Consider the following 22914-nt stretch of genomic DNA (forward strand, 5'->3'; position numbering starts at 1 on the left):
TATTACATGATACTGGCTACTTCACTGTGCTTTAAAAAACAGAACACGAGGTCCGCTTAGATGTGATCTGTACGCTGAAGCCAGAGGAACCTTGCAGAGGTGAAGCAGACTGCTCGTGGCTGGCTTGTATAGCGCAGCGAGACAGGTTACTGGAACGGGCTGCTTTGAGGCCTCCGGTCGTAACTTCCTTGAGTTTTTTCCATACCTAGTAAGGGGATACTCACGCAAGTCCTTTCTGGGTCATCTGTGGTAACGGCGCTAGTTGGTAACTGCAATCGGGAACGCAATGCAGCAAACGTAATGCAGCAAATGTCACGGGAAAATGCTTCTTTAACCTCCCCCCCCCCCCAAAAAAATGACAGTTCCACACTTCTCTTAATAGCCAATAGAGAAGGGGTGCACTCCTTAACAGACTCTGGCAGAGTAACCTACGCGATTAACGCTAAGCTGTCGCTGTCGGAAGAACCGAAATCCTAGTGGGGATGTGGTAGAGACGCTTTGGTCACCCTCGCTAACCTGTGAACTTAAGCCAGGTCTGAGCTGTCTTACAGCGTGAGCCTACGAGATTCTGTTGTATTGCACACACGCCAGTGTATTTTTATACTTTGGGAAGTTACGCTGACACTCACTGCATGTCCCCTGTCGACTCTACTGCTGGTTCGGTGCCTGTCATTTGTTGCTTCTGCCCCTGGCTTCCCCGGGGAAGGTGGGGAGGGCCTAGGGCTAGTTCCTCAGCTGATGTAAATTGATGTAGCTCCTATGGAGCCCTGCTGCTTTATGCTAACTGAGAACCTGGCCTTGGGCACCCGCCGAAATCCATAGAGTGCTTGTGTGCTGCATGCTCTGCTTGGGTAAAGAAATCATTACAGACCCATCAGTGTCGTGCTGAACTGTAGAAACAGTAAGTGTCAGCAGCTAGCGTCCAAGCATGCTGAAATACCGTTCTGCGACGATGCCTGTAAATAGGATAGGCTGAAACACCGGTCTTCTCTCTCGTGAGAATTTAGACGTGGTGACCTGTCTCCTAAGAAGAATTGAAAATTTTCAAGACCCTTTTTCTTATCATTTAAACAGAGTTGGTAGCTTGATATTTTTAAAAACTCTGCAGTCGGGTTTTTCCACCTCTTAGATACGAGACCGGTGCAGGATATAACAGTCTGGGGAGTTTTGTAACTTTTGGTAGTCGGTGTTAGCTACTGTTTGCTTCTGTGAAGTTAGCTGGCCCATCCACAATGCTGCGGGTGTGATACACTGATGTTTCTAGCGACCGTAACACACAGTTTCTGCTTTGCTGATGCATTCACAGAAATCCAGTCATGAGGAACACGTACGTGTTTTAGTGTGTCCTTTTGGTGTCGCTCCACACCAGGTGCTGTAACTGCTTCAGTCGTTCTTTAGTGTCTGAATTACTAACGGAGGCTTTAAAGGGAAATGCTGATGCTTCTGCCTTGTAGCACACCTTGGTTTTTCTAAAGGCTTTAAGTTCCTCCTTGCACTCTAATGAAAAGCTGCAGTTCGTTTAGGTAAGGCTTTCAACCTTTCTCTGTGCTGACATGGACTGTGGTGGTTCTTGTGCAGTTGCCAGAGGAAATCCTTGCCATGCACGATCCTTGTAGCCTCCCCAGAAAGTAATTTGTGGGAAACGCTGCTTTCTCAAGGTGGGATCAGATTTCTCCAACCTGGACAACGGAGACTTCCCACCGTGCTGTGCAAGCCGGAGGGGAGGCTCGGGGCAAAATCTGCCGCTGGCCTAACTCCATGAGGGAGAACTTGGCCCTCTTGATTTCCAGACTATTCCTATAGGAACAACTTTTTATAACTTTTTTTTTCATAATCCGTTTCTCAGATTCCTGTAGCCTATGCATTTTTCATCTAAAATTGTTGCAGCTCTGGCCTGATGACAGAAATGTACTGTTTTCAGGACAGCACCTCTGTGTACCTCCGACACTTGTGTGACTGTAGTGTAGTCAGGTACTCAAGTACTTCCCTGAATGTGGGGCTGAGCATACTTACCAAGCCCCTGCCATAATTTTGGGATGGGACTGTGCTTCAAACCTGAACAATCTGGAGATGGTTCCTGGCAATGGACTTGGCAAAACCAAATAGGAGCAGCAGATAGCCTTCTGGTGCTTGCCTCTCGTTTGGTAGATGGCCACATGCATGCCTCATACACATGCCGTTGTGTTACTTGCTCATCCTCAACCCCCCCAGGAGCTGGGACCATCTGTCTGGGCTCTGTTTCTGTTTATTTCAAGCTACTTCTGAAAACCAGATGAAAAACTCTTTTCCAGTTTCCTTTCTACGTAACAGTTTCCAGTCCGATGCGACTGGTCTGGCCATCAAGGGCCACGCTTAGTCCCAAAGCAATCCTTGAGCTGTAACACATGGCTATAACCTGAGCTGTAACACATGTCAGGGCCTGGCCCAACACCCGGTAAAAGAGGGGTTCGTTGATGTCTGAAGGGTCTGACTTGGTTCTGAAGGCTGTTGTGCTGGGAGTCGTGGTGGTGCCTGGGTCCGAGATACCTGCGTGTGGGTAAAGGCTAAGCACGCAGCATTCTGCAAGAGCGCCCGTGTGAAGTAACCCAAACGGGACACCTGCAACCATACCCCTCAGCCATGCGCATTCTGAAAAAATGAAGCTTAAAGGCTCCAAACCGCTGTGTGGCTACAGACCATCACCTTGACTACCTTATGTGGTTGGTCGTTCAGTAGTTCTGCCCCCTCGGTTTTTCTTTTTGCTTTGCTTGTCATAGGCTGGAGTAGAGCCCAGCCTTGAGGTTTAATTTCTTTATAATTCCATAATCCATCTGCATGCCCACCCACCAGAGCAGGTTGCTGGTGTCGGCTCTCCCAGCCTTTGATTTTGGGTTTTCTTTTTTCCATTTTGAGTTCAATTATTGCTAACTTTTTTGTTTTTTGTTCTTTTTTTAACTTGCAGTGCAAGCTTCACATAAAGCCTGTCAAGCCAAGGATGTTCCTGCATTCACCTGCTTTTGCAGTAATGTGTCTCTGCCATCTATTTTCTTTCTTTTTTTTCTTTTTTTTTTTCCATTTTTTAACACAAATAACTATTAACTCATCTAATAACATAGTGGGAACAAGAAGGAAGAAGGATTGGGTACAGGACTATGCAACTGGAAGTTCAGGGGTGGGTGGAGGAGCAAGGTATCATTATACCATTTATTTTTTTCATCAAAACCAACAGCAGTAAATCATTCTTGGCCCCCAAATTTGAACTGCGAGTCAGGGCTGGACGTCAGCAGCTTGGATGAGCATCATTGACTGGATCAGGTCCTCGGTGCTGATGGCTTGCCCAGCTCTCGGAGGGCTGGCTGCAGTAGCCCTGGGCTGAAGGGGTCCCTGGGTCGGCAGAAACCTCCTCGGGGAATTACTGCTGTACGAGAGTCAGAGCCCAGTCCCCGGTGCGGCTAAACCCTGGAGTTTAGTCTGACCCATATTCCTTCAGTAGCTAATGTGTTAGAGCAACACCAGTCCCGCTGTGGGGGAGAGGGAGGCGGGTATGTGTGTGTAGATAACAAAACTTTAACTGACCTTGCATGCCATTACATTTGCATGATATTTTTTATTAGTTCCTGTTTTTGTTGTCTGACTTGATCATACTAGTTGGCTTGGGTTTATTGTCACGTGCTGGCGTGTTTTTACAGCCACCCTTCCAGTTCAGTGTAGTAGCTACCTGCTGAATGCTGCGGTGGGAACCGAACGGCGCTGCAGGTGCCTGGGAGAAGGACCATTTCTCTTGACTGCTTTCCGTGCATTACTTGCCTGACCATAACCCTTGAAACCTCACGCAAAATAGTACCTGGTTTCAAATGTGCGTGATCTTAGCAAGACTTAGCAGCCCGTAGGGAATCATATGCCTGGGTAGAGGGGAAGACATAGCCTTCAACATCCTCTTAGAGCCTTCAGGAGGGTTCCTGTACTCATTTAAATACAGCCTTGCAAAGCTGCGGGATCCAGAAATTCATGTCAAGGGAGAGAGGGCAGCTGCACATACATCCTCCGCGTTCCCCACTGGCCCTCCTGCCCCAGGGACCGTGTTCCATTCGGATGTCCCTTGAACATGGAAAGGAGGTTTAGCGTAAGCCAGGCCTCGCTCTGTGGCCAGCACAGTGCGGAAATTGGTCTGTTTAATGTGTATTGTCTATGCCATTGCTTTTCGGACAGAGTCTTTCCCTTCCTTCCCAAGAAGTGGTGAGCCATGCTTACCTCATGACTTCTGGATTTCTTTCTCTTCTGCTGATGTACAGCCAGCATTTCCACTGCTCCTAGCTAGGTAGTCTCCTCTTTCTTTGCTTTAAAGCGCTCTTAAAAATAACTCTCTCCGCCGAAGTCTTGCGCACTGCAGTTCTCTGCTTGTTTCTGGGATGGAATTTCTTGCCTCTCCGGAGAAAAAAAATAAAGGCAGAATCATCACCTTTTCTGAAGTGTTGGATTGGGAAACGTGTTTAGGGCTTAGCTGTTGGGTCGTCTTGCTTTTTAACCCTCACTGCTTAAACATGGCTTTGGGGAGAGAGTGTCTAAATACAATCTCTTGAACAGACAGGAAAAATTGATTGGAGATAAATAAGCTGGAAATAAAGTAGTTGAGCCTTTTCCTTTTTTTTGGGGGGGGGGAGGGCTTGTTGGGTTTTGTTTTTTTTTTTTTTTTTTTTAAAAAAAAAAACTCGCACCTCCTGGTCTTGCCCACCACGATGCACTTTGTCAGGTTAAATAGGTTGACTAGGGAGTTGTTTGGAAAAATGAAACTCTGGTTCTTGTAGCTTCTGGCAAACCCAGCTTTAAAATCTTGAGTTACCAAGGAAGAAATTTGGGGTTTGGCACGGGTTTTTTACAGTCACATCATAGCTACATCACTGGATGCTTGTGACGGTGTGCTTTGCTTCAGCTGTCTCTGTGCATGTCCTCTTTTTCATCACCAGCATTTTGTGCCAAGTAGAAAACTTAATTTTAACATTTATTTGTCCTGCTTCATTTAGCAGCCCTTCAAGGGATGTTTGGCAGGGGGCTATAATTTTTTTTTTTTTCTTGGTAGAAAGCTGTGGCCAAGTCCATTAATGTATTTTGGGTTGGGTTTCTTTCTCCAGCAAAAAGCAAGCTGTTTTGGAAAAACTGGGAATAAACCATAAGCTTGCAAAAGCTCAAGGTACTGGCTTGTGCTTTTGCCAAAAGAGAAGTTAATGACTCCTTTTCTCCTTAAACCCCTGGGCCATGTTTAGCTTGTTAGTGCTGCACTTCTTTCTTTTCTTCACTTAGGCCTTTTTTCACAGCAGCCCCTGATTCTGCATGGAGTAAATGATACGCTCACATCTAGTTGGGTGTGCTCTCACCTTTGCATGGAAGTACAGTAGCAAGAGGCTCACCCTTTCTGCCTCGCTGCTGGTACAAAACCAGTTGTGTTTTTCTGGGGGCGCTCTTTAAGTCCGCTTACTTACAAGTGGCATTGTTAAAACTGCTTTAAAACTTTCTGCAATAATCTGCTTTTGCTGAGCTGTTAAAAAGAAGCCATAGGGAACGCAATAGCCTTGAATGCCTAAAGGAACCCTGCGCAGCTTCTCTGGGTGCTTGATGCTAGCAAGCCAGCCGGTGAAACTGTGGGCGGGCGGTTGTACGGGCAAAAAGCCTTGAGAGGCACCGCAGCCTTCCACGTGCGTTAGAGGGCAATGAGAACTAGCTGATAACGCTGCATGTTCCTGACAAGGTGGATTTCAAACCTTAGAATAATGTAAAGGAGCAAGAAAGCGCACTGAAATGTGTGTTCCTGGGATGACGGTGTTCCCGGGGCATGGAACGAACTGCCAGAATGGGAGAACAACCAAAATCCAGGTTGCTGAGAGGGGCCGGGGTTGCTCTGTAGAGGTGGGCACGTGTGCGTCCGGCAGTCAGCCAAAAAGGTGGGGATCAATAAGGGTGTGCTCCCCCAAAACCTCGCTGGGGTTGCACAGTTAGGTTCCGGGAGGGCAGGGAGCAGGAAGGCGCCCTTTGAGCTCCTGGCCGTTATGTGCATGGCCTCGCATCTCCTCTGGCGTGTGGTGCTGCCGGGGAGTGGGGGGAGAGCAGCGACTGGCACCCACCCCGGGCTCCTCTGCAGCCTGAGAAGTGCAACTCGTGTCACCCCTCTGTGTGCTTTTGATAGCTTGAAAACCCCATCGAGGAGCTTGGTATCTTTGTGTCTCTCTTTAAGCATGTCTTTATTTAACATGACCAGTGTTTCTCCAGGTAGCTCTCGCTCTGCTTCTCCTAAAACGTCCCGGTGAGAGTGGAAGTGTCTTCTTGTGTGTGATCATATCAGATATGTCCATGTGCATCCATTTGCCCTTCTGAGGTGTTAGAGGAGTGCAGATTTGTCTCTTCTCCGAGGACCCTGGTTGCATTTGCAGTATACGCTATCCATGGCGCTCACATCGGCGTGTATCAGCGTGGAACTGTACAAATATGAAGGGTTTTTTAAGTAACGGAAAATAAAGCTGTGAACAGCAGTGAATATTGTATTTGTATACATTTTTAATATCCTGATTGCCTTAAACTGTAGATGTAGACCTTTATTACCTTGCTATTTGAAAATAACCCATGTTTGTAACTGTGTAACCTCCATACAGTGTTAATGCAAATTATATGTATGCATCTGTTAGATATTGTCACTTTATTTGATGTTAAAATATTTCCGGTTTTGAATTACAAATTGAATAATAACCTTAAAGCATAAGCTCAGTTATTTCTTGTATATGCTTTTGGTTACATATACAAATAGTGCCAACACTTGAAGCGGGGAGAGGAAATATATTTTTACCCAAACGCTTTGGTCTTCGCGTGGCCTCTGTGACTTTGCTTTGCTGTTGCCATTTTGCGACAGCATGGCAGGAGGGGGTGAGGAAACGCCAGGTTTCCTGACAGGTCCTTTTGTGCCTTTGAGGTGCCTCTGGAGGTCTGTGCTGCTGTTGGTCAGTCGCTTTTTGTGGCGGTTGTGAGCTTGTTCTTCAAATCAGTCGCTGTCTCAAAGAGGTCCAGGCCTCTCGGGTGTAGTTGGTTTATATGACACCTCCCCAGTGCACTTATCCCTTCATGGCTTACTTTGTTCAAAATGTTGTTCCTCCTTTTTTTTTTTTTTCCCCCGCTCTCACTTTTTCATTTCAATTCTGAACCTCTGTCTCTGTTCTTTTCTGTTTTTCTCTTTTTCTGTAGCTTCTTCTTTATGTAACCGTCATCTTGCCAAAAGCCCCCACACCCTCTCTCCCAGCGAACAGTAGGGCACTGGAAGAGCCTGCAGCTACGGGCACCCCCGCCAGGAGAAGAGCCATCTCATTCTTCCATCACGTCTGCCCTTCTCTCCTTCCCTTTTTGTTTTTCACCTGTGCGTCTGAGGGTGCGCTGTGCTGTGTGTCTCTGTGCGGGATCTGTCTGCTCCCAACGCGTCTCCAACAGAATTGAGGCTTCCGAACATGGCAGAGGTAACGGCTGGAGGAGAGAGCTTGGCCATGATGTGAGATATTGCACTGGGTTAGGGTGTTGGGTTTTTTCCTCCCTTCCCTCCGTCTTTCCTTTTGCCATAATATGCACGTCTCGCTGCTGACACATAGAACAACAGACTGGGGATGAGGGTGAGCGTGCACAGCTGGAGGACTTCGTTTCTGCTTCTAAAGATAAAGCCTGGCTGCTTTGGACACCACCACTTCATCACAAGTACACCCTGTGCTCCTCTGACACGTGCTGAAAAGAAGTCCTTAGACCTAGGTGACTTGTGGTTTTTAGTACGCAGTCACCCGAAGCGGAGGTGGCTGAGGTTGCGTGCTGTTGCACTGATGGAGCCTGCTGGGGATGGTCAAGGCCTTACTATTTTCTGGCCGCGCTGCCTCTGTATGACCAAAGTAGGTATCTCTTGTTGTACAACTGAGCTGCACTGACTTGGACTTGGATCGAGGGCTTCATTTTATCTCCGTGAAGCCTGATTACTGATTATTTTTTAACAGTTTTGAATGTGGGAGTAGTGGTTTCAGTTTATAACTCGTTTACTTTGGATGTTAATTCAGTCAAAAAGCTTGAAAAGTGCCAAAGTATTGCTGAAGGTAAAAAAAACCAACAAACCAAAGCTTGTTAACTTAGTGTGTAGTGACCTCTAGCTGGTTTGGGATGATGGGAGGAGACAGCCTGATCCTCTCGGGATGTTTTTCATGTCGGGTGATGCGCCTTTTTTTTTTTTTCCCCTCTTCAAACCGAATACTAGTGATTTGCTCTCATCTGTGAACCTTAATCAAGGAATTCATCTCTTTTACCCTGCAGTGGAAAAGGCACTCTTGAATCGCCTAGATTTGCCTCTTCCCATCTGTGTGTAAAGCACAAGCTGCCAAGGGGCTCTGATGGGCTTTTTCAGAAGCACAATATTTTCCGGCACTCTTCCGTGGCAGGCTCATAGCCCAGGGAGCTCCCTCCAGCCAGGCGGCTGTTTCTCTAAAGCGGTGGAAAAACTGCAACCACCTAAGCGACTTTTATAGATGCAATCTGAAAGATTATTGAATATTGGCCTTGTGTCTCTGCTGTAGCGATTTACCTGCTGGGTAAACGCAGTCGCTGACCATTGCCCAAACCGAAGGGAGATGAGCGTTTGCAGCAATGGAGCTTAGGACAGAATTTGTGTTAATACCAAAACCGGAGCCTGCTCTCCAGGCTTGACGGGGCTCGGGTGATACCTGCAGAGGCTTTACCTCTGCTTACTGCGAGATAGCCAGATGTAGAAAACCTGTCACGTTCAGCCTTCTGAGGACAAAACAGAGTCACTAATGCCTCCTGGGTTGAGGCCTTGAGGGTACTGCTGGCGTCAGCCTTGCCTGTGTTAATTCTTCTCTTATTCTGCAGAACTCCATGGGTGCTTTGCGAACTGGCAAGAGGTTGTGCCACTTGCAGGAGGGAAAACTTCTCGTTCCGATAGGGCAAGCGCTCTGGGTGCACCGGGCCATCCATACCTCACAAAAAGTGATGGGTTGAGCAACCTGTTTCCTGAAATCAGTCATTACCTTTGTAGCCAGGGGTTGCTGTGGGATTGGGACATGCTGCTCCTTGAGCCGCCCCTATTATGCAAGGCGAGTGTCCTCTCTGGCCCGGGGCTCTCCGCACGTGAAGGCGGTCACTGTTAACTGAGAAAATGTCTTGCCCATTAAAATGCCCAGTTTGAGTGCTGTGTCTTTTCTTTTCAGTGTTGGTGCCTAGGCCAGTCTGCAGCGTCAGGGACCACTGCCTTGGGCACCGGGGCTTTGCTCAGCTGTGCACCCCCCTCTGTGGTAGCCTCCAGCTTGCCAAAATACCCTACTGGTTACTGGCCCAGAGGCCAGCTCACCCGCCGGATGGCTCCTGCAGCATCCCACGTGGTGAGACCCTCTCCACTGCCCCTGTTTCAGGGAAGGAATCCTCTTATGTTTCTCTCATTCCCTGGACTTTTCTTTTTATTAAAAATCATAGTATGGTTTTATATGGTGGTAGTAGGAGTCTAGCCTGTAAAATCCTATCGCTGCTATTGCCTCTCTCTTGAAATAGTCACTTGTTACTATTTATTTCACTGTTGTGGACAGGCACAGAGCTATGCTGCCGGGCTCTACCTCATGCCACGTCACCCATGTTGCGCTGATAGTGGTGGTTTAGGACCCAGGCTCAGTCGTGGGTGGCTGGGCATCAATTACTGCAAGTAAGAAGGAAAAAAACCTAGGTGGTGGTGGTGGGTTTATCCTGGATCTAAAGAGTGGCTATCAAGTGCTACTAACCCCATCATCTTACCCATTTAGCTGTGCCCTGTGACTCTCTGGAATCTTGTGTGTGACAGTAGGAAGTCACGACCAAATCTGCAGGTTGGCAATGCTGAAGAAGCATCCTGATGGACTCCTGTCCACCAGCTCAGCCCTGGGCTTTTCAAGGAGCTCTGGAGACCTCTGCTTTTAGGGCATTTCGTCTGCCCTTCGCGAGTGCTGGGCTGTGCTGGAGCAGGTTTTTCTTCATCAGCTGGAGGGGCTCGGGGCTAGGTAAGCCACCAGCAGTGCTACTGCATCAAGAAGGTTTGAAGAGGGGCAGAACCCCTTTTGTTGGTTGACTTCTTTTTTTAAATAGCTTTATTTAAAGAGCAGCAGATAGGCACAAATCGAATGCCAACGCTTACATGAACTGCCTTTATTTTGCAGCTCTAGAGTTTTGCTGTGCTGGTGCCTTGAGTCCTGCATGCAGCTCGGGACTTCATGTCTCCAGAAGGACATAGCGGAGTTAGAGAAGGGCACTTAAGGTAAACAGGATGGAGCAGCAGCTTGCCAGGTGAGAGCGCAAAGGCTTGGAGAGGGAAAGGCTGAGGTGAGAGGGAGGATCAGCCCCGCTGTGCGCTGGAGGTTGCAGCAGATGTCCTCTAGAGGTCCCTTGCAGCCTAAATTTATTTGTGATTCTATGTTTAAAAGTCTGCTAAGCTGTGATGGCGGTGGATGCTGACCTGCTAGTTATCCAGTTGGTGCCACTGGAACCAGAGGGGCTCTCAGCTAGAAGGAAATAAGCTCAAAACATGAAGTAACTTTCTTACAGAGTGGGTAGTAGGCTTCTGGGATTTGTTTGCCCTGGGCTGTTGAGGCAAATAGTATCAGCAGAAGGTTTGGGGGTTTGTTTTGGGATGTTGTGTGTAGTTTGTGGGTTTTTTGGGTTTTTGTTAAGGTACATTCATGGGGAACAGAGCTATAATGAATTTGGGGGGGTGGATGACACTACAGTGAAACATCTGCCATCTGTGACCCGGTGGTGGTGGATACTGGGGCAGAGGGAGGGGATCAGAGCGTGGAAAGCACGCACAGGCACTGCACGGGGTGTTTGTAGCGAGACGTGCGTGTTGGACGAGGGGCCGGGAGCTGAGCTGAGGGAGTGCTGCCAAGGCTGTCCCACACCTCGGTGCTGGGGCGGAGCGATGGCCCTTGGGCTCGCTGCCGCCATCGCGTGCAGCTGCTAGGGGAAGAGGTGTCAACGTGGGGAGGGGACAGCAGTGTGAAACGTGTTGTTGGAGAGCCCAGAGAGGTTATTTGTCACTTGGTGTCACCAAATGTCCCCAGCAGAGCTGGGAAAGCTGCTTCATCCACAAGACTGGGTGAGTGCCCAGGTTTAAAATCATGCTTGTGGGCTTAATCCTCCTGTCAGTGCTGGAGAGTAAAAATGAACTTCAAGAAACTCCTGACATCCAGAGCTAGGAACAACTTCCAGGTTGGAGGTGTCCCGTGGCACGGGCTGGGGGGGTGCAGTGCCGCGCTGCTGTCGGCACCTGGGGCTGGGGCGTAGCGCGCTGGCCAGAGGGGACTGAGGTGTTGGCCTACCAACTGTCTGAGGAATGAGCGTCTCCCCAGTGTTCAGTACCTGCAGGTCTCGTGTAAGAGAGAAATACTTGATGCATGGTCTCCTGGGTTAAGCAGGGTGAGGGAGGCGCATCAGTATCTCTCTGAGGCGGTGTGGTGGAGAAAATCACAGAGGTTACTGCTGTCGTGTCTTCAAAGCGAGCCCTTCTGGGGCGTTGAAGGAAGATGGGGTGTTGCAGAGAGTGAACGCTGCACAGCAAGTAAAGGTGAGCTGGGATTATTGCGGGAAGGCATTTGAAACAGGTAGCAGTGCTCTGCTGAAAGACGGCTGCCGTGCTCTCGGGTGCTCTTTGGGGCTTGGGGGACTGTGCTGAGTAATACATGATGGTTTTATGAATGCAGTAGTTTTATCCCAGGGCTATTTGGGGATAAATTGCAACGAGCCTGCAATTTGGTTTCCCTTCCGGCCAGCCATTCACCTGACCCGTGTACTCTGCTGGGCTCCTGCCTTCCCTGCTCTGCGCCCCTGCTGGAGCGGGCAGACCCCATGCTCGGCATCTTTGGCAGGTCCGTGGCGTGAAGCAGTGGGGTGCTATGAAGCCTGTGGGAAAGCCCCGTGAATGTGAGGAGTCACGGGCATTGGGGGATATTCTCCTGTGGGTAACAGGGAGCCCTGGCAGCGCTGCAGGACAGCGTACGGCTCAGCCAGCTACCCTAGGAGTGAGGCAGTGGTATGGGTAGGGGCCGCAGCTGGACTGCATCATCGCCTGGGGTTTTTTGTGGGGAGGAAATGTGGGAAGTGGGAAATGGTTAGTTCTCTCTGGCAATGCAGGTTATTTCCAAATCAGCTGGACCTTGCTACATGGGGGAGCTGATGGTGCTGAGATGTGCCTCGTTTTCAACGGCAAGCCTGTCTTTGAGCATCACCTCTTTAGCCACAAACACCGTAAATCTGTACGCCAGTGCAGCCAGCACTGCAGACCTGTGTTCCCTGGGCTTCTTACTGGCCCCAGCTGGCCTGGGACGCCGGTGGCCAAAGCAGCAGGAGGAGAGCTGCAAAGCTGCTGATGGCCTCGTGACGTTGCTGCGGTCCCCTGTGGAGGTGCGTGTGCCAGCCCTGGCCCCCGAGACGCTGGCCGGCCAGTCCCCAAAGCACAACTCTCCCCCAGCCAAGTCGACACCTGCACTTGGGGCCTGGGTGGTTTGGCAAGTTCATCTTCTGTATCCTGCTGTATCCGTGCACCTCGATGGTGCATCCAGGCTCTTGGGTGTATCAGGGTACCACAGGCACAACCGGGCCTTTCCTTGGTGGCTGTGTTCCGGGGGGGGGCGTTGAGAGGGTGTGTTGGAAACCAGTGTGTTCACAGCAGAGGCAGAGAGGAAGACAAGGGACAAGTTCAAGAGGTGCCGTGTGCAGTTGCAGAGACTGGGTTTTTCCTTTTGCATCCCTAAGAGCAAAAGGCAACGGGATGCTGCTGGGCAACGCAGCCGGAGAGCTGGCCCACAAGTGTCCTAGGCCCTACGTGAGGACAGCCGGGCAGCAGCCTGTCAGCAGGACCCTGCAGAGGTAGGTCTGTGTAAGGGGAGGAGCAGGTTTTGTCTGTCCAAACCTTGTTTATTGTCGGTGGAATTGCCTGTATCCAGGCAAAACATAATGGGTGTGGATTTGTGTGTGGTGCCAACAAAATGAAAAGGCAATGTGTCAAACTGGGGCTGGGGGAGTGCCCGAGTGTTTGGGACTCGGGAGCGTGGAGGCTCCCTTGCTGGCCAGGGGGTTTTTGAGTCCTGCCCCTTTGGGTCTTTGCCTCGCGGGTGCGTGCTGAGTCGGGGCTGTGGTTTGGCTGGCTTTGTGCAGCACTGGCTGGCTGGGAAGGTTTCTGGGCAGTGACCCTTCCCGGCATCGCACTTAGTCCAGGCAGAGCCAGAAGTAATGCGGCCTTCACTGAGCACAGCCCTGAAGGCGGTTGATGATGCTGTAAAATTAACTGTGTGACTCTCACAAGCTGCTTCTCGCCCCCCTACCTACCCCCTTTGCTGCGAGGAACAAAGCTGTTGCTTTTCCCCAAAGCAACAACAAAAAAAGAGGTTCCTCTCCTCCGGCGCGCCTGGGGCCGAGGCAAGCTGCCAGCTCCGTCACCGCAGAGCTCTCCTAGCGGGGCTGGCACGAGCTGGGGACGTGCCGGGGAGGGGGGCAGCGTGGGACCTGCTCTTGTCCTGTCGCTTTTGGGGAGGAGAAAACGGTGAGAAGGAAAGCTCTTGCCTTCTCGCACAGCGGCTCGCAGCCGTGGCTGCAGCACATCTGCTGGAGAACTGCTCCGGCAGCACCTAAATCTCTCCTCACGCCCCGCTTCCCTCCCTTCTGTTCCAGCCGGGCCCCTGCCAGCTGGCACAAGCCAACGCCTTCCTTTTCCCAGCCCTCTGCCAACTCCTCTCCTTGCGCGCGTCTGGAAACGGGCTTGGGCCGCAACCCTCACGAGCGCCCGTGTGCCGGTGCTGCCAAACGGGGTACGGGGGAACGCGTCCTTTAAATGGGGAGGGAAGAGCGCGCGGAGGGGGAGCAGCCAGTGGAAGGGGAGGCTGAGATTTATCGCCGTGGGGTGACTGCGCAGGCGGTCTGGTCCCCATCCTCTCTTCTCCCCCCACCACGTGTCTCATAGCGTTGGAAGCCAACTCAAATAAGCTGTAGTCCCACAAAACCCTCTCCAGTTCTGTACCGTGCAGGCCAATATGGTCACAAGAGTTAGGAGGGCCCTGGCTCACCTCTCTCTGACTGCGTACGCAGCCGCCGCTCCGAGCAGCGGGCGCGGGCACAGGCTCCCTTCTGTGCAGAAACCACGGGCGCCTGGCTTGGCTGTCAAGGGGTGTGAAAATTACCTGGCTCTCATCTTCCCTGTGCTAACGGCGCTGTATCTGGCGTTGGGAATTGGGACAGTTATTTTTATTTCGAGCTGTTATGCTGTGTAATTCAACTGAAAAAGATAACGGGCGCCTTGAAGCAGGGATCGTGGAAATCCTGCGGCGATGGGGTATTTCGCTGGGGAAGCCCCGAGACTGCCCAGCAGCCAGGCTGGAGAAAACTTAAGCGTCGGGAAGAGGGAAGAGGACTGGCTATGCCACAAGGATGGCAGGAGGGGCTGGAAGGGAAGGCGGGCGCGCACCCCTCGGAGGAACGCGGCCTCCGGAGGTGGTTTCCAGGAGGCGGGCAGGAAGAGAGCTGAAACCCAAGCGAAGTTTGTGACCGTGGGCTGTGCACAACAGAGAGGGTGCACCTCAGAGGACGTGAGGCAGGAGGGGCCGACGCCTCCCGAAGTGTGCACGAGGTGAAAATTATCGTGAAGAAGGCGAGGTTACAGAACAGAATCCATTCTGTAACCTGTGAGCTTACAGAAAAGAGCAGAAACGAAGTCTGTCCTGAGCTCTCATTATCAGATGTGGTGGTCAGTGGACGGGCTGTCAGGCAAGCAGGCGAACGTGACCCTTGGAGGGGGTGTTCAGAACATCCAAAAGGAGACGGTTACAGGACGGGGGAGATGAAGCAGCGTCCCAGGCGCGCACCCAGTGGCCCGTACTCTGCCTGGAAGGGGACCAGCCTGGAGCGCCAGAGCTGGGGCTAAAGCTGCAACCGCTGCAGAGGCCGTGAGTTTATTTTGTGCAACTCTCCCAGGACCCCTAAAGCCACTTCCTCAGAGGTCGGGGACGGGGCAGCTCCCTTGCAGCCTCTGGGTAAAACTGATCCTGGACTCGGGTGAAAAATCACAGAACGAGACTCGGATTCCAGGACAACTTTCTTTATTGCTACCAGAAGGCTTTCATCAGTACAATGGCTCCAAATACGATACCTTCCTCAGGGCTGTGGAGAGAGCTTACAATTGGGACAGGTCATTCTGAGAAACAGAGGTGTAACATTTAAGAGACGAGTTTTTAAAGGTTTTACTCTTAGTTAGAAGTTACATGAACACAAAACTTGAGGGTTGGGGTCTTTTGGTTTGGTTTTGTGGCTGGTAATTACACACCTTTCAAACCTCAGGCGTACGTAGCTGCCCCAGCACTGTGGTGCTGGTCACCTGCTGAGCCTGTAAACATAGGGGGAAAAACCAGACTCTGCAGAATGTAAGGTGTACGCTTGATGTCGAGAGTCAAGCAGTGGTGAAAATCCACACTGAATGCAACACTCCTTGGTACAAACAAGGGAAAAAACACAGTTTTTGTTCAGGTCATACAAAATCCATTAACTGCTTTCTGTGTTTGAAAACACCAACGTGGAGAAGCCGCTGTGTAAGGTACAGCGCCCGGGGCCGGCTGCCCCAGCGTTCGTTCGGAGCGGGCTTCGCGCTCCTGTGGTTATTACTTAAGTGTGGAGCAGCTCGCAAGGGTTGGGTTTGGTTTTTTTCCTGACTAACCTTGTATTTAAATCCAGTTTTTAAATATTACCACATTGAAACACCAAAGAGCTAACAAAACAAAAAAGGTCTTTTTCTTTAGAAAGGAAAAAGAAAGCTGGCGTGAGGGTCAGGTAGTACGGAACATCATGCACGAGACTTGCTGAGAATCAAAAGAGGAGGAAGCAGAAGAAGAGCAAGGAGCGGATGGAAATCAGCTCAGAGAGGTGTTAGGTTGGCTGGGAAACCTGGAACAACTCTGCAGGACTGACGCGAGCTCTCGGACATGAGAATGGGTTACAATACACAGGAGCAGAAAAACAGTGGAACTGACAACACTAGAAAGAAACAATTTTTTGCTACTTTTTTTGTTTGGTTTTTGGGTCTTTTTTTAGATTTTTATACTTTTTTGTGTTTTTAAGTGCTTAAATAGTGGAACTATAATTAGCCGCACAAGAAAAAAAATTGAAAAAAGGGTTGGGATTTTTTTTTTCTGTTTTTTTTTTTTTTGGCTCCCTTCAGTTCAGCCTGACAAGGTATGGCCCCTTCTTCCCCCACTGAGAACACAGGATGCCAGGTTGTGCACGGTTTCTAGAGGAGCTGCGGTAGAGCAGGTGGTGGGCACTCACAGCTACATAACAGACACTGGCTGCAACGGTGGGCAAGGGGAAACGTTGCCCTCCTGCCTGGAGACGTCAGCGCCACAAACAGAGCCCATGTTGTCGAGGGCCACTACCTCTGGAGCAACGTCTTCGTTGTAGAGACGCTTGATGCCGTCGTAGAAGTCGTCCACTTCCATCTCTTCCACTTTACGCTTGGCAGAGGCTTGCTTGCAACCGCTGGGAGCTGGCAGACGCTGGTAGAGCGCGGCTGTACCTGTGACTGGCACTTCTGGCCTGCCGTTGTCCTTGGAGAAACCCGGCCCTGGGACAGAGGAGGGCTGGCATTTGAACGCTCCTCTGTTACAGGTCACCAGGGTATGCTGGAGGGGACTGTAGACATATACAGAATTGGGCAGCAGAGAAGACTGCAGGGTGGAAAGGAGATGTGCCACAAGCTCCCGGCAGTGGATCAGCTGCGAGCTATCCATCTGGAGTGGGAAGACAAGCAAAGACACGGGCGTTGCGGGATCGCTGCCACGGAGAGGGGAGGCTGCCAGCCAGGGCAGGGCCGGGGCTCTGAGCACACTGGGTATTTCACTGTGTATTTCTCGCAGCTTTCCCACCCTTGTCAGACCACCCCATACGCTTAGAAGGAATGGCTGAGCAGCTAACTAGGATTTTCTCCCCAGTCTGCTATTTTTTTCCCTGGTACAGAGGACGCCCGTGTATGTCAGGGCGCACAGGTCCTCCCTGCGTCACCTCCTGGATGAAGTCAAGACCAAGACTTGGCAGAACTGTCCCAAGGGACTGTCCCTTCAGGCTGAAGCACACCCATCCTCGCAAAAGCGTTAACTGCAGGCGGAGATCAGCAGCTAGGGATCTGAAAGCCCCGGCTGGCTTGGATTGCTGGCGTGCTGAGCAAGACGCAGCCTCCTGCGGCCCCCGGCCCCTCCCTGCTGCGGTGTGCGGTGCCGGCACCCCCTCACCTGTGCCTTCTGGAGCAGCTCGATGATGAGAGCCAGCCAGTCGGGGAGCAGCTTCTCCAGCTCCAGGCTGACGATGGCCAGCGCCAGCATGGAGCCCTTGAACTGCAGCAGCTGGTAACAGGCCATGCAGTGCAGCAGCTGCTTGGTGAGCGCCGCCACGTGCTGAGAGGGACTCAGCTTGGGCAGGATGGTCAGTAGCTGAGGCCTGTTGGACACCGCAACTGCGTGGAACTGGGGGGGGAAACAAGCACATGAGGCGGCCGCTGTCACCGACGGGCAACCCCATAAGCAAAGCCAGGACAGACCTCAAGAACAGCATGCGACACGTCTTTAACGCACCGGGATCCTCCAGCTTAACCTTCAAGGCAATTTCCGCACCATGGGGCAAAAAAACCCCACCCAGTGCGTTGAACCTGCCAAGGGCTTGGTGCAGCCTTTCTGGCCGGACCTGCCATCGTACGCATCACCTGCCTGGGGACGAGGCTTCTCGGGGCTCTGTGAAAAGCTATCCCCTTCCACCCTTCTCTCTCAACAACACAGGTTTGGCAGTTCAGGTTTCCTAGACAAAAACTCCTTCTGGAGCAAGCAGAGAGGGTGAAATTTAACAGAGAACCTCAGGATGCTTTCCTTTCCTTTGTCTTATCCATGAATCCGGTTCTCTGGCTGTGCCTTTCTGTAGCAGGCCCGGAGCGCAGCCATTGCCCAGCATCAGTGCTTTGCCTCCATGGCTCCGCTGGCTGCTTGGCGTTCAGCTTTGAGCCAGACCACTAGCAATTAAGGCTTAGGGGCAAGGTTTTCAGGAGCTGGGAGTCTTGGTGTGTGGTTTAACGTGCCTCAAAACAGGTCAGATGGCAGGCCCACAGTTGGGAAATGGCACCTGAAGTCACAAGTCTTCTCAAACTCTCTGGCAAGGCTTTTTCTTTTAGGAACTACTTGTACGGAGGAATTACAAATACATCCCGAGGTCTTCGCTCCCCTACAGGTGGAGTTTTTGTCTCTGTACCTTCTCTACACCAACAGACACCAGAAAGAATGTAAATAGCCCCTTACTTACAATATGAAGGAAATCCAGTGGCGTTGCCATGTGAAGATCCCAGTTCAGTTTATCCAGGATAATCTTCTCCATTCTGCGAATTTCAGCTGGAGAACAACCACAAAAGCTATCCCGAGCCAACACCTTCAGTACTGGAATCCTCTACAAAAGCCAACGCACAAAAGAAACAAGAGAACCGATCATTATAGAAATCCCACCAACGCTTCGCGCCTGTCCTGGCAAGCGTCAGCCACCGCGTGCAAGCAAAGGCAGGACGGGGAGAGTTTTATGCTAAGGCAATGCTAAGGCAGCAAGAAGAAAAAAAAATTACCTCGTCTTCCTCAATGGTCTTTGCAGCAAGGAAGAAGCAGCTGATTGCAATACAGTTCAAGTACTTTGGACGGGCCTGGGTACAGAAGAGCAGAGAAGTCTCTGTGTCAATGTGATGCCAAAATTATGCATAATCCTTTCTGGTTGGACAGCCTGAGCCCCAGGGTCTCAGCTGCCCATGCAATGCATTCTGGATCAGCAGGCTGACCTCCAACTACGCCCGGCGGTGGCAAGCTGGGCCGAGCAAAAATCCATGCCCCGTGACGTCGGGCAGAACAGCGACCTGCCAGCCCCACGATCGTAACTGGCACCCGCTGATGCGCAGCGCTGGAGAGAAAAGAGCTCGTTTTTAGGCAGCGCAGTAGAAATAGGAAGGAGAAAATCGGAAGGGAGGGATTGTCACCTGGCAAAAAAATGCTGCCATTCCCCCTGCTTCAGCAGAGCTCTGCCGTTAGCGCTGCTGGGGGTCAGACACGGAACAGGAAGGAAAAGAAGAGAATTAAAAAGCGCTGTCCTTGCCTCGGGAAGTGTAAAACACCCGTAAAAATCACCACTCGTGTCATTTCACACTGCAGTTCTCAAAACTGTGGCTCAGGGATTATCCAGGGAGAGCTGGTCCCTTCTGCACTGAGTTGTTTTAGGCAAGGTAAGTGAAATTAGGAGGGGAAAAGGTGATTTTTCCTCCCCCTCCCCCAATGCATCAAAATCTCTCTTATGGGCCTCGGTGGGGGGCGAGGGGGGAAGCAGGCTGCCCGGGCTGGAAGCATTCAGATGGTCCCTGTGGTGGCCCCAGACCATGCGCACGCTTGGAACATGGCGCATCCGCTGGATTTTGTGCTTAGCAGCCACCTTTGTCACTTTGACCATCTGACAAAGGGCTTGGCTTGAGCATCAGTGTGAAAACCACAGGACACGGCCACCTTCTCCTTGGTGGCTGGGGGCTAGGAACTGCCGAGGCACCGTTTCTAAACCTGGTCGCAGCTGCGTGGGAGATGCTGAAAGCAAAGGTAAGTGAAAATCCTGCACTGAAAATGTGTAAGGCTCCTTACAACCTGAACTGTTGCTGTCGTGTCTTCTCGCTGGGTAAATTTTAGCGGATGCAGCAGAGCTATGGGGTGGTCAAAGGGTGAGATGCTGCACGTTACGTTCATGTAATGAGCTGTCAAGAAATGCAGAACATTGTTTCCAGAAAGCTACAGGAGAGGAACACTGTCCAAAGGGAAGAGCTTTACCCACATTCAGCCTCAGTTCCTTACAAAGGACCACGCTACGCTAGAGCTTTGGTGTTCTGGTGCCACTCAAATGTCAACTTAAATAGGTGCAGAGAACCCACACTTGGGGGCGGGGGTGTGCGTGCACACCTCTGTGCGTTCCCTTAGGGCAAGACTGGAACTTGACGGTGCAGGCAGGTTCAAAGAGAACTGTCGGCTTAGCCCAAAATAACGTACAGCGAAGGACACCACCTGCGTCGTATTCAGGGAAAAGCCGGTGGCTGGAGCAGGTTCCTACTGCCAGGGAAGCTGACTCTCCCCTGTATTTTCCCCGTTACTTTTAACAGTGATGTGGTCTTTTTCCCGAGTGCATCCCCGATAGAGCCTGACCTGGGAGGAACAGCTCTTGTCTTTCACAGAATCACTTTGGTTGGAAAAGACCCTTGAGGTCATCAAGTTCAACCTTTAACATACCCCTGCCATCCCACCACTGAACCCTGTCCCTAAGCACCTCATCTATCCTTCTTTTAAATACCTCCAGGGATGGGGACTCGACCACCTCCCTGGGCAGCCCCTTCCAGAGCCTGACAGCCCTTTCGGTGAAGGTTTTCACCAAGGGCGTGTTAAAAACCAGTCGCCCACCCTGCTCTCCTCCAGGAGCTTCTACCTGCCTGGCCGGCTCCTCGCCCACAGGCAAGTGCGGCCCGGAGGGGCTGTAAGTGCCGCTCCATTGAGGTTAACGAGCGCTGGGCCGTGGGTTACGCCAAGCGCTGCTGGCTGGGCACCCACCTTTGGGGTGGCCGGTCGAGCCATTTCAAAGCATGTTCACGGTGAAGGCAAGGGACTCATCGTCTCAATAATAAAATCCCCCCCCCACTAGCACCTGGTAAAAAAACCCAGGAGTTAAGCTGCATCGGAGGGAAACTGGGGGAGGGAGCACAAAGCCCTGAGCTGTTTGAACAGTGCGCACCCAGACAAAACACCTTTCCACATTCCTGGCCGCCGCCTGCGGCGCGCAGCGGACTCCTTCCTCACATTCTCATACTTTCCTTGCAGACTCCTTGGCTGCTGCAAATTACTGATGGAAAAACTGTACTTGTGGGCATTGGCTGTTGTGGGCTTTACATCTATTTCCCATCTCAGTATTTCAGTAAATGGGCTACTTTGAGAGCGCCTTCAAAGTAAAAACTTCCATGGCTTGTAATTAAAACATTGTCAATATTTATTAATATTTAAAGGGTAGGTTAATGGATGATGTCACTTGCATTCTACCAAACTAAGTCACGTGGAAATGCAAGGGCGCAGGCTTGAGAATACATTCTTCTGCTTACATCTCCTGATCTATTGCTTACCCAACAGCGCGGGTGATGAGATCAGATGCAGATGAGACAGCAGATTTGCTGAGCACAGGATGTAACTGGGCAGATAAGAGATTAAAAAAAAAAAAAAAAAAAAAAAATCCGACTGAGACGAAGACGAAAGATGATTCTGCCGCTGACTTCACAGCTCAAAGCCAGGGATTTTGGGTTGACCCAGGGTGTGTTCAGTCACTTGTGCGGGTGCAGGACACGGCCCAGGCACAGCCTTACTTGCTTCTGCGGCGGGCGTGCGGGGACGGGAGAGCAGCAGAGCCCGGTTGCAGGCAGCCCAAGTGCTGATTTTTAACTTGTCTTTTTTTCTTTAAACAGTTTCTATGGCATAACGGCCTTAAAACCACATGGGCGTACGTATGCTCCGTTCCGTCCGGCACAGCCGGAGCGGGACAGCCTGTCCCTTGGAGGGCCTGCATCCATGCTGGCTTGCCCCTCTCCCTCGCGTCTGTCTGACCTGATGGCGGTCTTAAGCTCCTGAGTCTGTCAGACTGGCCGCGGAGCAGGTTAGTAGTGAACTACTTCCCCGAAAAGCCATCACCTCTGGCTGTATCTTCTTCCCTTCGTTTATTTTTGGGTTTGTTTTGTTTTGTTTTCCCCATTTCCCTGCACTAGCGCACTTGCCAGGCCCAGACTTGTCCTCAACCATTTATTTGTTTCCTCCAGCTAGCTCACTGCTAGCAGGTGCTCCCAGCAGTTCTAGGTGGTACAAATGAGATGGAATGCAGCTAGAACACCAGAGAAATTAAGAGGTGAGCAGGGACTTTCCCTGACTTGTCTGTCAGAGGGCACTGGCCCTGGGTTTGTAACTGTGGGTGAGCAGGCGTTTCCTTTAGCTTTATGAGTCTGCCTGGGTTAAGGTAGAGACTGTTCTCTTTTTACCTAAATTCTAACCTCTATGCAGCCTCTTTATGTGATTGCTTAAAGGAACAGGTACTGTACTGAGGCAAATACACCATTCAAACCAGGCTGAGCACGACCCTGTAGCTGGAGAGGAAGGGTGCTGCTTTTCTCTCGGGTTAACAAACATTTCAACTCATGAGCTGAGGAAACGGGCAGAACAGGGGAAAGAGGGGAAAATACTCTCGGTGGGTACAAGCACCGGGTCAGTTCCCTGAGAACTGCGTGTTCTTGTTAAAGCGACGGCTGCTTTCACCAGGTGAAAAATGACTGCAGGAAGAATCTGCCCCCCAAAAGGTGCCAGTTCCACAACCTGACTTGAAGCTCCCGGAGCAGCGCAGGTACCATCCTATACCTGTGTGAGAGCGGAGGGGGGAAGTGAGCGTTTCCATACAGCCCCACCACTGGGACTGTACACAGGAATAGCCGAGTAGGTGGAATAAACCTAGTTCAGTTTATGTATTGGCAAATATTTACCTTTACTGCAGCTAAAAACCTGTCCAAAAGGCTGATGGCCAGGGCGAGCGTTTCTGGATAAAGGTGGAACTGGTATTTGAGCTTGGCCAGCCACTGGATGACCTCATCCCTCTGCTTTGGAGAAATGGCTACATCCTGTTGGAGAGAAAAACAAACTCTTCTTACCCACAGGCAGAGCGAGTCAGAAAAGCCCAAGTTACTTAGCATGGAAACGAAGCCCCCTTTGGAAAGGGGGGTGTGGGACTCGAACCAGCCCAAATCACCACTTGGTTCTTGCTGTTACCCCAGCCCAAGAACCCTGCCCTGGA

The 22914-nt window shown here is 51.1% G+C and overlaps 1 protein-coding gene across 1 annotated transcript in view; it reads right to left on the reverse strand.

Moving 5' to 3' along the window:
- Positions 1-16151: 16151 nt before the first annotated feature.
- The window catches only part of CCNI (cyclin I), a 20867-nt gene continuing 14104 nt past the window's right edge, over positions 16152-22914 (reverse strand). Inside the window, exons 2-6 of the mRNA XM_009641515.2 lie at positions 22607-22741; positions 18650-18724; positions 18340-18480; positions 17286-17516; positions 16152-16787 (exon numbers count right to left, since the gene is read on the reverse strand). Of these exons, the coding sequence (XP_009639810.1) occupies positions 16329-16787; positions 17286-17516; positions 18340-18480; positions 18650-18724; positions 22607-22741 (1041 nt within the window). The 3' untranslated portion in view covers positions 16152-16328. The remainder of the gene's footprint in view (positions 16788-17285; positions 17517-18339; positions 18481-18649; positions 18725-22606; positions 22742-22914) is intronic.

The sequence above is a fragment of the Egretta garzetta genome, unplaced genomic scaffold (assembly GCF_000687185.1).
Source record: "Egretta garzetta isolate BGI_Z169 unplaced genomic scaffold, ASM68718v1 scaffold77, whole genome shotgun sequence".
In the NCBI taxonomy this organism is placed as follows: domain Eukaryota; kingdom Metazoa; phylum Chordata; class Aves; order Pelecaniformes; family Ardeidae; genus Egretta; species Egretta garzetta.